General features: G+C 40.2%; 1 protein-coding gene across 26 annotated transcripts in view; it reads left to right on the forward strand.

The window, feature by feature from the left end:
* The first annotated feature begins 317 nt into the window (after positions 1 to 317).
* ABI1 (abl interactor 1) overlaps positions 318 to 12608 on the forward strand; it is a 94074-nt gene continuing 81783 nt past the window's right edge. For 13 of the 26 annotated variants that reach the window (XM_057732244.1, XM_057732245.1, XM_057732259.1 and 10 more), the window contains exon 1: positions 325 to 609. In XM_057732244.1, coding sequence (XP_057588227.1) covers positions 493 to 609 — 117 coding nt within the window. In that variant the 5' untranslated portion in view covers positions 325 to 492. Of the gene's footprint in view, positions 610 to 1180; positions 1258 to 12608 lie in introns of those variants that run through there. The other 13 variants (XM_057732252.1, XM_057732253.1, XM_057732270.1 and 10 more) reach the window with 8 other exon arrangements.

Consider the following 12608-nt stretch of genomic DNA (forward strand, 5'->3'; position numbering starts at 1 on the left):
TTCTCGGGGAACCGGTTTCATTCCCTACAGTCACCCTGTGGCGCCATCTCCCGGAGCTCTCAAGAAACTCGGGATTTAAACCACCCTCCTCGTTCCAAGTTCTTTCATTACGCTCCTCCCAGGTCTTTTCCGGCGGCTCCCTGGACGCATGCGCTTTCGGTGTGCGGCCAAGCCTATGAGAGACTACAATTCCCAGAAGGCCGTGCCCAGGGGGGAGAAAATCCCTTTGGGGGAGGAAAAGAGGGAAGGGTAGGGAAGGGGGGGCGGGAAAGACAGGAAGACTCGCGAGAGAACGAGCTTGCGGCGGCTGCGCGAAGTGGGTGGAGGCGAGCGGAGAGAGTGAGGAGGAAGAGGAGGAAGTGCCGTCCCACAATACCAGGCGGGAGGGCGGGCAGGCGGTTCGTATCCGGGCTGTGAGGCGCACGGAGCCTCCGCGGACCCTGCTGCCTCTATCTCTTCAACGCGAGAGGAAGCGATGCAGAGGGGTGGAAAATGGCAGAGCTGCAGATGTTACTAGAGGAGGAGATCCCGTCCGGCAAGAGGGCGCTGATAGAGAGTTACCAGAACCTGACCCGGGTGGCGGACTACTGTGAGAACAACTACATACAGGTGAGGCGCGCGGGCGGGCGCTGCCGGCCGGGCCGAGGACCCGCCGCCGGCCGGCCGAGTGCCCAGCCCCCTGGGCGGGGTGGGGACCTGCCTAACCCCAACCCCACAACCCCAACCCCAACCCCAACCCCAGGCGGGGAGCGAGCGGGTGGCCCGGCGCGGAGAGTCGGGCTGCGATACAGGAAGTGGCTCTGGTGGTTGAAACCCATAGAAGCGGAGAGAGAAAATGGGCGAGGGAGCCCGGGGCCGCGGCCGCCGCAGCCCGGCGTTCCCCTGCCGCCCGCCGCCCCGCGGGCCCGGCCCCCCGCCCCGACACCCCCGCGCGCCGGCCTTCCGTCCCGGAGCCCCCAGCCGCGTCTCCGCCGGGACGAGGGGCTCGCAGCCGGCGAGCGAGCGGAGAGCCGAGGGCCGGGACGAGGCGCGGGGAGGAGCGGCGGGAGCGAGAGGAAGAGCGGGGGGTGCGGAGGGTGGGGTGGGGGCGAGATTATGTCAGTTCAGCCCAGAGGGTGTGTCTTTTATTTATTTATTTTTTAAAAAAAATCGGTCGTGAGTCACATCACCCAGACCTCCCCGGGGAGAGGAGGAAGCGGGTGGGGAGCCAGGGAGGGCGTAGAAGAGAAGTGAATCTCCGAATTCCTTTAATTGAAGGTTTGTAAATCTGCCTGCCTGTCCGTTTTCAAGTCGGGTTTTTTGTGTCCCCCCCCCCCCATCATTTTCACTTCCGCCCCCACCGTAATGTATTCTAAAGGTTGTTAGGGCGATGGTTCGTGTAAAATAGAAATTACCCTTAACTTCTTGGAAAAATGGCTTAAATACTCTCTCTTCCCCAAAAGTTCTTGAACTGCTGGCTTCATGAGTAACTTAAAATAGAATGGTGTAATCGCCGGTTGCTTTTTTTCTGAGGTTTCTCTCTTTCCAACCTAAGTACATGCATAGACTGAATCCCCGAACTAGAACCATAACGTCAAATATGTTATTGTAAATTTATTAGAAAATTCTTGGGACCTTATCTGTGGCGGATGGTTGGTTGGTTGCTTTTATTTTAGTGATTGAAAGTGAGTTATATTGTGTGGTGGTTTGATTTGTAGATCTTTAATTGCATAAACTAACAGTTTGCAGAAGAAGCAGGTAAAAGCAGCAGAGTCCTTTGTATCAGTGTAATGGCACCAAAAATTCGCTTGTTAGTGGTAAGGCATGACCAAAACGTGCTTTGAAAGGTTTGGGGTTATTGCAATTAAGAACTGAAGTATTTATAGAAATCCATCCCACGTGCTTATCATTTTTACGAACCAATCGTTTCTGTGTTGGCAAATGCTTTTCCTCTTTATTTTTAGAAGGAGATACTGTTTTCAGAATGTTTTGAATATTTCTCAATTTCCATATTAGTAACATTGTATCTTCAGTAGCACTGCTAGGAATTCATCTCATAAATTTTTTCAAGCTTTTACTTCAGGAATTTCACCGATAAACTTGTTGAATGCCTGCCACGTCTACTGTACTAATTTTTGCAAACTTTATATTTAGCTTTAAAAAAAATTCTAAAATCTACTGGAAATGTGGAATAGTTTTCAAATAGAAAAGTTACCTTGTAGTTTATCGATATTAACAATAAACACGTTTATATTCAACTTCATATTAAGAACCTTAAAATTGAGGTGAATCTCAGTTTGCTGAAGGTTTTAAGGATTTTGAAAGTCAGGGACACCACAGGAAGTTAAATTGCCCCCATTCTAGAAAACTCGTTTCTTTGTAGAAGTGAACAGATAGGCACTTCGTAAAGGGGTGGCTTTTTGTTTTGCGGCTTGGGAAATCTGACAAATATATGGTGTGGTAACTGGTACGTGTTGGCCAACGCAAGCGTGTTTTAACCTGTCTGTTCACTAATTCTTTTTCAGATAGTTGTGTGCTCTAATTTTTTTTCCTGTCCCCTTTTCTTTACCCCCTCTTGCCACCGTCTCATGTAATTGTGAAGCACTTTAAAATTTCATTATATCCCTAATTAAATAAATCATGTTATTTCTCATGTAGTCTTTTAAGCATGTTAGTACCATGATGCCAGGATCCGCTGTGCCTGGCCCCAGGTTTTTTTTGATGGTCCTAAACTTAACACCAGTGAGATATTTAGAAATTCGGGGCGGGGAGAAATTCACACCCAGCAATGTTGATATTAGTAGGTTTTAAACTTTGGGCTGCATGAAGCCGGCTACCAGCTCCCTTCCCTATGAGGCTCAGACAGGGTCAGGCTCAGACAGGCTCGGGAGATGAGGAGCCCTTTGTGGAAGTTGATGTGGTGGTAGCTGATTTTGTGATGTGCTGTGGTACTGTGAAGAGGGAACAAACAGTGCTAGAAATATCCATTTAAATGTCTTTTGAGATCTCTCTGTAGCCCTTCTGTGACCAGTTGGGTAATGGCCAACACCCTATGTAAACATACTTTCTCTTGAGGAAAGTGTATGGTCACTTGCATTTTGAGAACTTTTTTTTATACCCAAGGTGAGTTAAATTATTGCCTGAGTGATTTTTATGCTGAGAATTTACTTTTCATTTTGTTGTTTTTCTACAGCTTGGAAGTACAGTTCAGGTAAGGTGTTTAGCTGGCAAGTTCTTTTGGCTGTAGTGCGGTTGAGTCCTTGAGCACTTTGTTAGCTCTTTTGGTCCTGTTGACTTTAATTATTAAATTGTATTATTAATAGCAAAACTTCTCAGAAGAGTCCACTGTCTTAAAAAGGACAGGGTTTTTGAAATTCTTATGGGAAACTAATGTTCAAAATAGAAAGTATATTTTATATAGACATGAAGAAAATCTTTGCCTTTTTCCATCTTTAGTTTGAATTTTCTGGTGGATTATATCAAGGACAGTCACTCTTCAACTTGAACATTTATCCATCTGCCAGTTCTCTTTGCTCTACTTTAGGGTCCATACTGCCTTTGTTTTGGGGACTATTTTGGGGAATAGGAAGGAGATCTAAGTGAAAAGGGGTAGAAACTGTTTACGAAAGATTTCTCAGCATAGGTTGAGTAAGGACAGAAAAGTCTTCTTTATAGCTTAACTTTAATTTTTTTCCCTGGAATTCCTCCAGCGGGGGCTTCATTTGGGTTAACAAGTATATCCTGGAGGTCTGGGAGGTTAGCTTGATCGCCTCCATCCATAGCGTTAGTATATATTCATTTGCTCATTATACTCGTGTGATGTCGGGAGGCAGGTAATTTTTTGAGCGGGAGCACTTTGGAGTAGGTAAAAACTGACATTTTGGTACTGTACAGTTTATTCCAGTTTTTAAACTAACGTCAGTTATTACAATAATTCTATGATTTTTTTCCCTTCCTTCCTCCCATCCTTTCCTTTTTTTTTTTTTATTTAAAAAAAACAACTGAGCAATCTGAGGTTGAGATGTTTAATACCTAGGCTCAAGTCCCATATCTTGTATGAGATAATGCCTGGAATCAAACTCACATTTTCTGATTCTGTATCCTAAGTGGATAAAAAAGAATGTATGAAGAGGTTAATAGAAAAGGGAAGAGTAGGATACTTGCTTCTACTTACTGACTACCTACTCTGTCACAGTCTGTGCTGGTTGGTTTGTATTATCTTTAATCCTTGAAAAACTCTCTGTGATAGGCAGTATTCTCTTACAGATGAGGAAATTAGGACTCGCAAAAGTTGAATTAATTTTTGTTTGATCATACAGTTTAAGGATTGGCAGTTAGGATTTCTCCCTAACTGTGACAGGCTCCAAAGACTGCTGTTTCCGTATCATACTTGTCTCCACAGGCGAATGAGTCTTGAACTCAGACTAGTTCAGAAATGTCATGGAATGAATAGACTCTTGTGGGTCATGTCTGGGAACCTAACAACTTTTTTACTATTGTTTCCTCTGAGTTCCAAGTTGTAATATAAGAACAGGTTGTAATTTGGGAAATTGCCCAGATCACAAAAGATGGTAGCTTTGGCACTTGAAGTGTTGAATTACAAGAATCATAGGCTAGTTTTTTTCTGAGCTCAGTGGATCCTTTTACTTTCCTGTGCGCCTTTACCTTTCCTTTTCTGTTCTGTATCAGCTTTGCAACTGTGACAAGGAAGTTTGTAGAAGAATTAGTAGGAGTTAACAAAAAAATGTCTTGAAATATTTTGAGTGGTTCTGATTTCCACACAAACTATATTCAGGTGAAGACGGTCAAATGATTGCAGAGATTAGGACAGATTGGAATTGTAGAAATCTTAGCCGTACTTGGAATTTTGCGTAAAACAGTGGCTAGCAAAATTAGAGGTGTAGGTTGGAAATCTAAACGAATTAAATAGGGTTTTAGTAATGTTCAGCATGGTGACTCTCGTTAATAATACTGTATTGTATAATTGCTAGGAGAGTAGATCTTAAAAGTTCTCACCATAAGAAGGAAAAAGAAAAAAAAATTGTAAATTTGTGTGGTGATGGATGTTAACTGGACTTATTGTGGTGATCATTTTGCAATATATACAAATAGTGAATCATGATATTGTACACCTGAAACTAATATAGTGTTGTATGTCAATTATATCTCAATAAATAAAATAAAATGGGATTTTAGATAATTTTATGGAAGATCCTCAGTTAATTGCTAGATTGACCTATATATCATGTCATAACATTAATTAAACATTAATGCTGCTGTCAAGCAGGCAGAAGCTGACCCTGCATATTAGGTCTTAATGAAAGTCCATTCATAAGCGTGGAGTTTTATATCAATTCTTACTAATGCTCTCAAGAGTACTCAGTATTCTTTAGGGCTGTATATCATTTGAATGTATTAAAACATCTCTCTTTTTATCCTTTTGTAACTATAGTATAGTAACAATTTTATATGTAGTACTGTGAGCGAGTTCTGGTCTGTTTAGATCCTCAGTTTTAGCATGTTTGTATCTTTTGGAGAGGGTTTTTTTTAGAAAGTTGTTGAAATAATCCCTTAGGGTAAGAACCCTTTTCTAATTCCTCTTATGTGCTTCTGCTTTCTCCAGTTGGTTCTGATAGCTGAAGAATGCTAATACTCCTTGAAGTAGAAAAGAGGTATTTGGGCAGTTTGGATTCTGATCTATGGCCATTTATTTATTTATTTTTTGGCCATGCCTCGCCGTGTGGGATCTTAGTTCCTCGAACAGGGATCCCCTCTGCAGTGTAAGCGTGGAGTCTTAACCACTCGACCACCAGGGATTTCCCTCTGTAGCCATTTAGTATAACTCCATTTATCTAGGTTAAATTATGTCCTAAGAATTAGACATTTGTTAGCAGACAAGAATGTAGTAGCCAAAGAAGAAGCGTGCTAATATGAGGACAAGAGGTTGAGTCAAACATTAGAGAAGATTATATAGATGTAATTGCATGAAAATAGTGTTGGTACGAAAAGTAAGGTAAAAAGTGATAGTTAAAAGCTAATTTTGGAGCATTTAAAAAGTTTGAATTTGGGGGGAGCTATATATTTTTTCTAATGTCTTTTTGTGTTGATGGTAATTTTTACTGAAGTTATGGTTTGTTTTTTGAAATCAAACCCCGAAACTACATTTTAGACTTTGATATTTATTTAATCAGACACCATGCTAAAAAATAAGGGATTTTTTAAAAAAGTAAGGTATTGAGAAGATAAGACATTTGGAAATGGCAGTTACTGGATTTCGTTTTTAAAGGAAATAGCTAACCCAGTCATTTTAACTGTAAACATTAATTCCATGGAAAGGAGACTTGAAATTCTTTAGTATTACCGCTCTGTGTCAACCCAAGTAGGTACACTTAATTTTCTTCATTTACAAAATGAAATTTTCTGAGAAATAGTTGGTAGTGAACTAGTGTTTGTGAAAAAAATCTGAAAGCAAAACAAAAACATCCTAAGGAAGATAATGTGTATTTGTTATCAAATAGATTCTGATTTTGATATGCATCCGCACTTAGTAAGTTCAGCAAATGTTTGTGGAATTGCGATTTATATCAACTAAAGAATATTGGTAGTTCCAGCTCAGGTATAGCTTAAAGTATAAGGAAACCATTTAAAAGTCTTATTTTACTAATTTTTAGCATAGTAATTAAAAATTCGTTATGGAAAATTTCGAACATACTCAGAAGTGGAGAGAATAGTATACTGAACCCCCACGTGTCCCTCATCCAGCTTTAACAATTATCAACTCATGGCCCGTCTCCTTTCATCTGTAATCCTCTCCCCTCTCTCTCTACCATTATTGTAAAGTCCATTTTTGGCATATCATTTCATCCATAAATATTTGTGTATATCCCTAAGAGATAAAAGACTTACTAAATCCATTACACAACTTCTGTATGTGGGGAAAAAAGATAATGAATGTTGTTATAATGTATTTATGACAATAAGGAGTAGAGAGCTTTAAAATAGTTAATATATTTTAAACTTATAGCCAATTTTGTTAGTACTTCCTGCCATAGGTTGATTAGAATACAGCTGCAATTTTTGCTTCATCATGGAATTTTAAAAATTGAGCTGTAAGTCATATAATGTAAAACCAACCATTTTAAAGTGTATAGTTCAGTGGTATCTAGTGCACTCACAGTGTTTTGCAACCACTGCCTCGATGCATTCTAAAACATTTTCATCGCTCCTCAGAAAAGCCCATGCCTGTTAAGCAGTTAGTGCCTATCCCAACCCCCCAGCACCTGGCATCCACCTGTTTGCCTTGTCTCTATGAATTTACCTGTTCTGTGTATTTCATATGAATAGAATTATATAATATGTGGCCTTTTGTGTCTATTAAGCATAGTGATTTTAAGGTTCATTCACTTGGTAGCATGTATTAGTACTGTATTCCTTTTCGTGGCTGAGTAATATTCTAGTGTATGTGTATTATACCACATTGAGTTTATTCATCTGTTGGACATTTGGGTGGTTTCTGCCTTTTGGCTGTTGTGAATAGTACTGCTGTGAATATTCATGTACAGTATTTGAGTGTCTCATCTCAGTTCTTTTGCATATATACATCTAGGAGTCGTTCGTAATGGTGTTGTGTTATGAAATACATGATTACCTAATTTTGCACGTAGGTAATTTTGAATTTCTACCATTGTACTGCAGTGTTAAGAAGGAATTCCGGGCATGAACATACTTTCAGAATTTCAGTGTGAATTAAGGCTGGGAGCCTAATTTTCCACTTTATCTGCAATGTTAATATCCCCTCCGATTACCAAAGTAATATCAAATACGGTAATTGCACGAATTTTAAACTTTTTAGAAATACATACAGCTTAGACGGGGCAAGTCCCTTGTAATGTCATTCACATACACAGCCTTGAAGGAATATATCTAAACTTTATACTGTACAATTGGTAAACTCATATTGTTGATAGTAAGGCATAGTGTTTCAGTCGTAGTATATTTTAAAATTAAAAAATTCTAACACTTCTATGAGATATTTAATTATTAAATCAGTTGTGAGTTATGTTCTTATTCAGAGCTCAAATGAAGCATAGTTTGCGCAGCTGGGTATTCTCAACTGCTTTTTTTTTTTTTTTTGGCACACGGGCTTAGTTGCTCCGCGGCATGTGGGATCTTCCTGGAGCCGGGATCGAACCCTTGACCTCTGCATTGGCAGGCGGATTCTTAACCACTGCGCCACCTAGGAAGCCCTCTCAACTGCTTTTGATTGGAGCAGAATTTTATTTATCTCCTTGAAACTTAAAGGGAACAAATATACTAATGTTAAAAGTGTATTATTGAAAAACTTTAGTTTACCTTTAATTTGTTTATTTCCTGACTTTATATTTAATTCCTATTATTGTACATGCTGTGATAAAATTGGGTTCGGTAAATTTTGTTTTCCATTTTCTTGAAAGGCAGGTGTGGTACTTTGTGAGAATCCTTTTTATTTATTTATTTATTTATTTATTTTTAATTTATTTTATTGGCTGTGTTTGGTCTTCGTTGCTGCACATGGACTTTCTCTAGTTGCGTCGAGCGGGGGCTACTCTTCATTGTGGTGCGCGGGCTTCTCGTTGTAGAGCACAGGCTCTAGGCGTGTGGGCTTAAGTAGTTGCGGCACATGGGCTCAATAGTTGTGACTCACGGGCTCTAGAGTGCAGGCTCAATAGTTGTGGCGCATGGGCTTCGTTGCTCCGCAGCATGTGTTATCTTCCTGGGGCAGGGATGGAACCCGTGTCCCCTGCATTGGCAGGTGGATTCTTACCCACTGCGCCACCTAGGAAGTCCTGTGAGAATCCTTTTTATTTGGGCCAGGGGGAATTAATGCCCTCTATTTAAACACCAGAAGGGTATGTAATGCAGCATATAGAAAAAGATACCTCTCAGTCCAAATATTGGCAACCTAAGACTTGTCGTAACAAACACTTATTTTAAGAAGGCAGTGTAGTTGAAAAGATCGATTAGTGTCATTTAAAAATCGTTGTTACCAGTCAGAAGTGAGCCCTCAGTGTAACCCAGCAATCCCACTATGTTTTCCACGTCATTTTACACCATAAACTTTTAAATTTTCTCTACCCTTTTAAAATCTCTTTCCCTTCTCATCTTTTATTTCCTAGAGAAAATAGACCTCTTTGTAGAAGACATACACTTTCTTAGCACTATATTTCCAAGCCTACTGGTGTCCTCATCCATCCTATTCTACTTCCTTCTTGAGATAAAGGAGAGGTGTCCTTCCTCCTAGCTAAGGTCAGTCCTTATTTTTGCTCTGGGTCTGATCCTCTGTTGCCTTTTCAGAAGGCTTACACTTCTTGTACCTTTACTCCTTCTCTCTATACTGATTTTGTGCAGTCAGAGTCAATTCATCTCAAGCCTCTTGATCACAGTTTAGTTCTCATCTTGCTTGTTTTCTCAGCATCACTTCACACAATTCACCATTTCCTCTTTTTTTTTTTTTTTTAAAGCTGATTCTTTGGCTTTAAAGAATGATGACATTCTTTCCTACTTTTCCTGTTACTGTCTGGCCCCTTGTTCTCCTTTGCCTTTAAGTATTAAAGTGACTTTGTATGAGCTCCTTTCTACACCTGCCGCCTTAGGTTGTTTTACTTATTCCCATCTGAATGATCTCTCTCTTCCACTGCAGTTTCAGTATCTGCTTGTTTGAGTCACAGGTACCCCAGACTTAAGACGCTGGACACTGAACTCATCACCTTTTGCCAGTCTCTTCTACTACTGACTTTCCACTCAATCACTCACACATTTGAAACCTGGGCATCGTTCTTGGCTCCCCCATTATTCTTCCCTGGAACCTCCTTCCCCAGCTGCGACTACTGATTCATCTGTTCCAGGTCCTATTGATTCTTCTTAAATATCTCTTAAGTTTGTCTATTCCATCTCCACTGTACTACACTGCTGTAAAGCTTAGACAACTGCTATAGTTGTCTTCTTTACATCACCACATATTCCCCTCTGATCACTGCCCTATTATCCACACTGTGGCTTGAGTGGCACTGTCAAAATGGAAATCTGATCGTGTCACTCACCTGCTTAAAAGTTAGTGATTACTCATAAATATGCAATCTCACAATGAGGCCCATTTCACCATATATGGTACAGCTCCTGCCTTTCTAGTCTTGCTGCATTCATCCCACTGCCCTCGTCTCACCAGTCATATTGGCCTTTCAGTTTTTGAAATTTAATTCTTTTCGGCCTTTGCAAATGTTGTTCTCTAACTAGAAAACTTGTTCCTCTTGGTCTGAACATTACTCATTTGTCAGGTCTTGTAGTTCAGATGAAAAAGTACTACATTCATTCATTCTTCATTTGATCAAAATCCTTTGAGTACCTACTGAGTGTCAGTTACTACCCTGGGTACCACAGATACAATGGTGAGTGAGGCCAAGTTCCTACCTTTAGGAAGTTTTCATTATAGAGAGGAGGGGACAGATAATTAGCATCCCCCACCCCCAAACAAAAAGAAAAAAGACTATTTCACATTGGGAGAAGTGCTGTTTAGAAAATTAAATAGGGTGACAGGACACAGAAAACTGGAATTGGGAAGGAGAACTTCTTTAGCTTGGGAAGTAGGAAGTGATACTCTGTGGAGGTGACATTTGAATTGAGATCTGGAGGGGCATCTTCCATGTGAACATATAAGCAAAAGGCAAGTGCAGAGGCTCTGAGATGGGAAGACTCTTTCTAAGGGTAATGTCTAGAGGGTAGTTAGTGAGAGGGAGACTGGTAGGAGAGAGATCAGAGAGATTGTCAGGGGCCAGGTCACATAGGTAGGAGAGAGGCCAGAGAGATTGTCGGGCCAGATCACATAGGGACTTCTGGGCCTTGAAAAGTGGTTGGATTTTATTCCAGGTGTGATGGGGTTATCATTAGAGTGCTTGATCTACTTTTTGAAACAATCATTTGGCCTACTGAGTGGAAAACATGAAGAATTACCAGCAGGGAGAGTATTAGGGTTGTCCAGGCAGGGAACTTGCACTTTAAGGTGCAGGACGAGGGATTGAGGGGAGAGGTTGGGTATCTTTAAGGCAGAGTTGGACAGGACCTACTGGTGGATTGGATGCGGGATGTGAGGGAAAGGGGAATCTGAGGATGACTCCTAGTTTGTAAACTGTTTTCCTAACTATGTCAGTGGATGGTAGCATAGGGGTGGGAGGATATCAAGAGTACTGTTGTGGATATGTGTTAAGTCCACGTTATATTAGACAGTGAAATAGGCCAGATAGTCCTTCTGGAATTTAGGGAGGAGTCAGAGTTGCAGATCCACGTTTAGGAGTCATCACAACATAGATTAGCACTAATAGAAATATAATGTGAGCCACATATGAAATTTAAAACTTCTCTAATAACCGTATTAAAAAAGCATGAAGAAATAGGTTGAAATTAATTTTAATAACATTTTATTTAACCCAGTGCATCCAAAATATAATTATTTCAATAAGTAATCAACATAGTTTGTTAATGAGGTATTACATTCTTTCTAAAGTACTAAATCTTTGGAACCTGATGTGTATTTTATACTTGCAGCACGTCTTAGTTGCCATGTAGATTGGGAAAAGCTGGGACAATTAATGGGTGGGAAGTCCTGTGAAATTTAAGGATAGTTGGAATCGAGATACTAGAGTAAGTAAACCACAGAGATAGAAGTTGGGTGTTTGGAATGTGGGATTTTTTAAATCTAGATTTTTGGAAATGGTGTATTTACTAGTGGTGACCATGGGAGGGTTTCACAACGATCAAGGAAAAATGGAAGAAAAAATTGTTTTAGCTCAGAAGTCAGGTGACTGACAGGCAAAGGTTTTGGGTGGATTATCTGAGTGAATGTTGATATCACTAAGAGTAATGATAGGAATAGTGATAAATTAGTGAGTCCTGAGTGAAGGAGGGGAGTGATGAGGCTGTTGCTTGGTGAATAACCTTACTAAGGTTTCTTCCTTAGAGATCTCTTCCCTGTCCCACCAGGTCAGTTTATACTCTGTTAAATGCTCCCATAGAATCCTCTGTGTTTCTCTGTGATGCTCATTACATCTGTTTGATATTTGATGCTGAAGTCCAAGAAAGCAGGTTTACCTCGTTTGTCTTTATTCCCTTATCTCCAGTGTCTGCCCAGTGCCTGGTACGTACCCTCTCAAAAGTCTGCACGAACTGTTTAAGGAGCCTGGAAGCTTAGTTCTAGTCCTTGTTCTATCACGAATTCGTTGTATTTTAACCAGCCTTTAGCTCTTTTATCTTCCAGAAAAGGACAAGTTTGAACTAGATTACGACCAAAGTTGCAATTCTGGTGGTTTTTAGTAGTTTGTTTCCGACTTTTAGACCTGTGATTCCGATGTTTTTCATTCATTTGTTTGAGTCCTTCAGTTTCCTCTAAAAAAATCACCCATTTACTTATATTTATTCCTTCTATTTTGTTATTACCAAATGTTTGAATGTTTACTGTGCTGTAACTAAGGTATCAAGACACTGAATAAATAGGTTGTTTAGGAAATGGCTTAATTCAAATTATGAACTGCAATTCCTCTCAAACATGCTTAAAATCTTTTTTATTGAAATCAGTCTTTCAGTCTTGCTGAAGAGAGAAA

The sequence above is a fragment of the Hippopotamus amphibius genome, chromosome 4 (genome assembly GCF_030028045.1).
Source record: "Hippopotamus amphibius kiboko isolate mHipAmp2 chromosome 4, mHipAmp2.hap2, whole genome shotgun sequence".
NCBI classification, from domain to species: Eukaryota; Metazoa; Chordata; class Mammalia; order Artiodactyla; family Hippopotamidae; genus Hippopotamus; species Hippopotamus amphibius.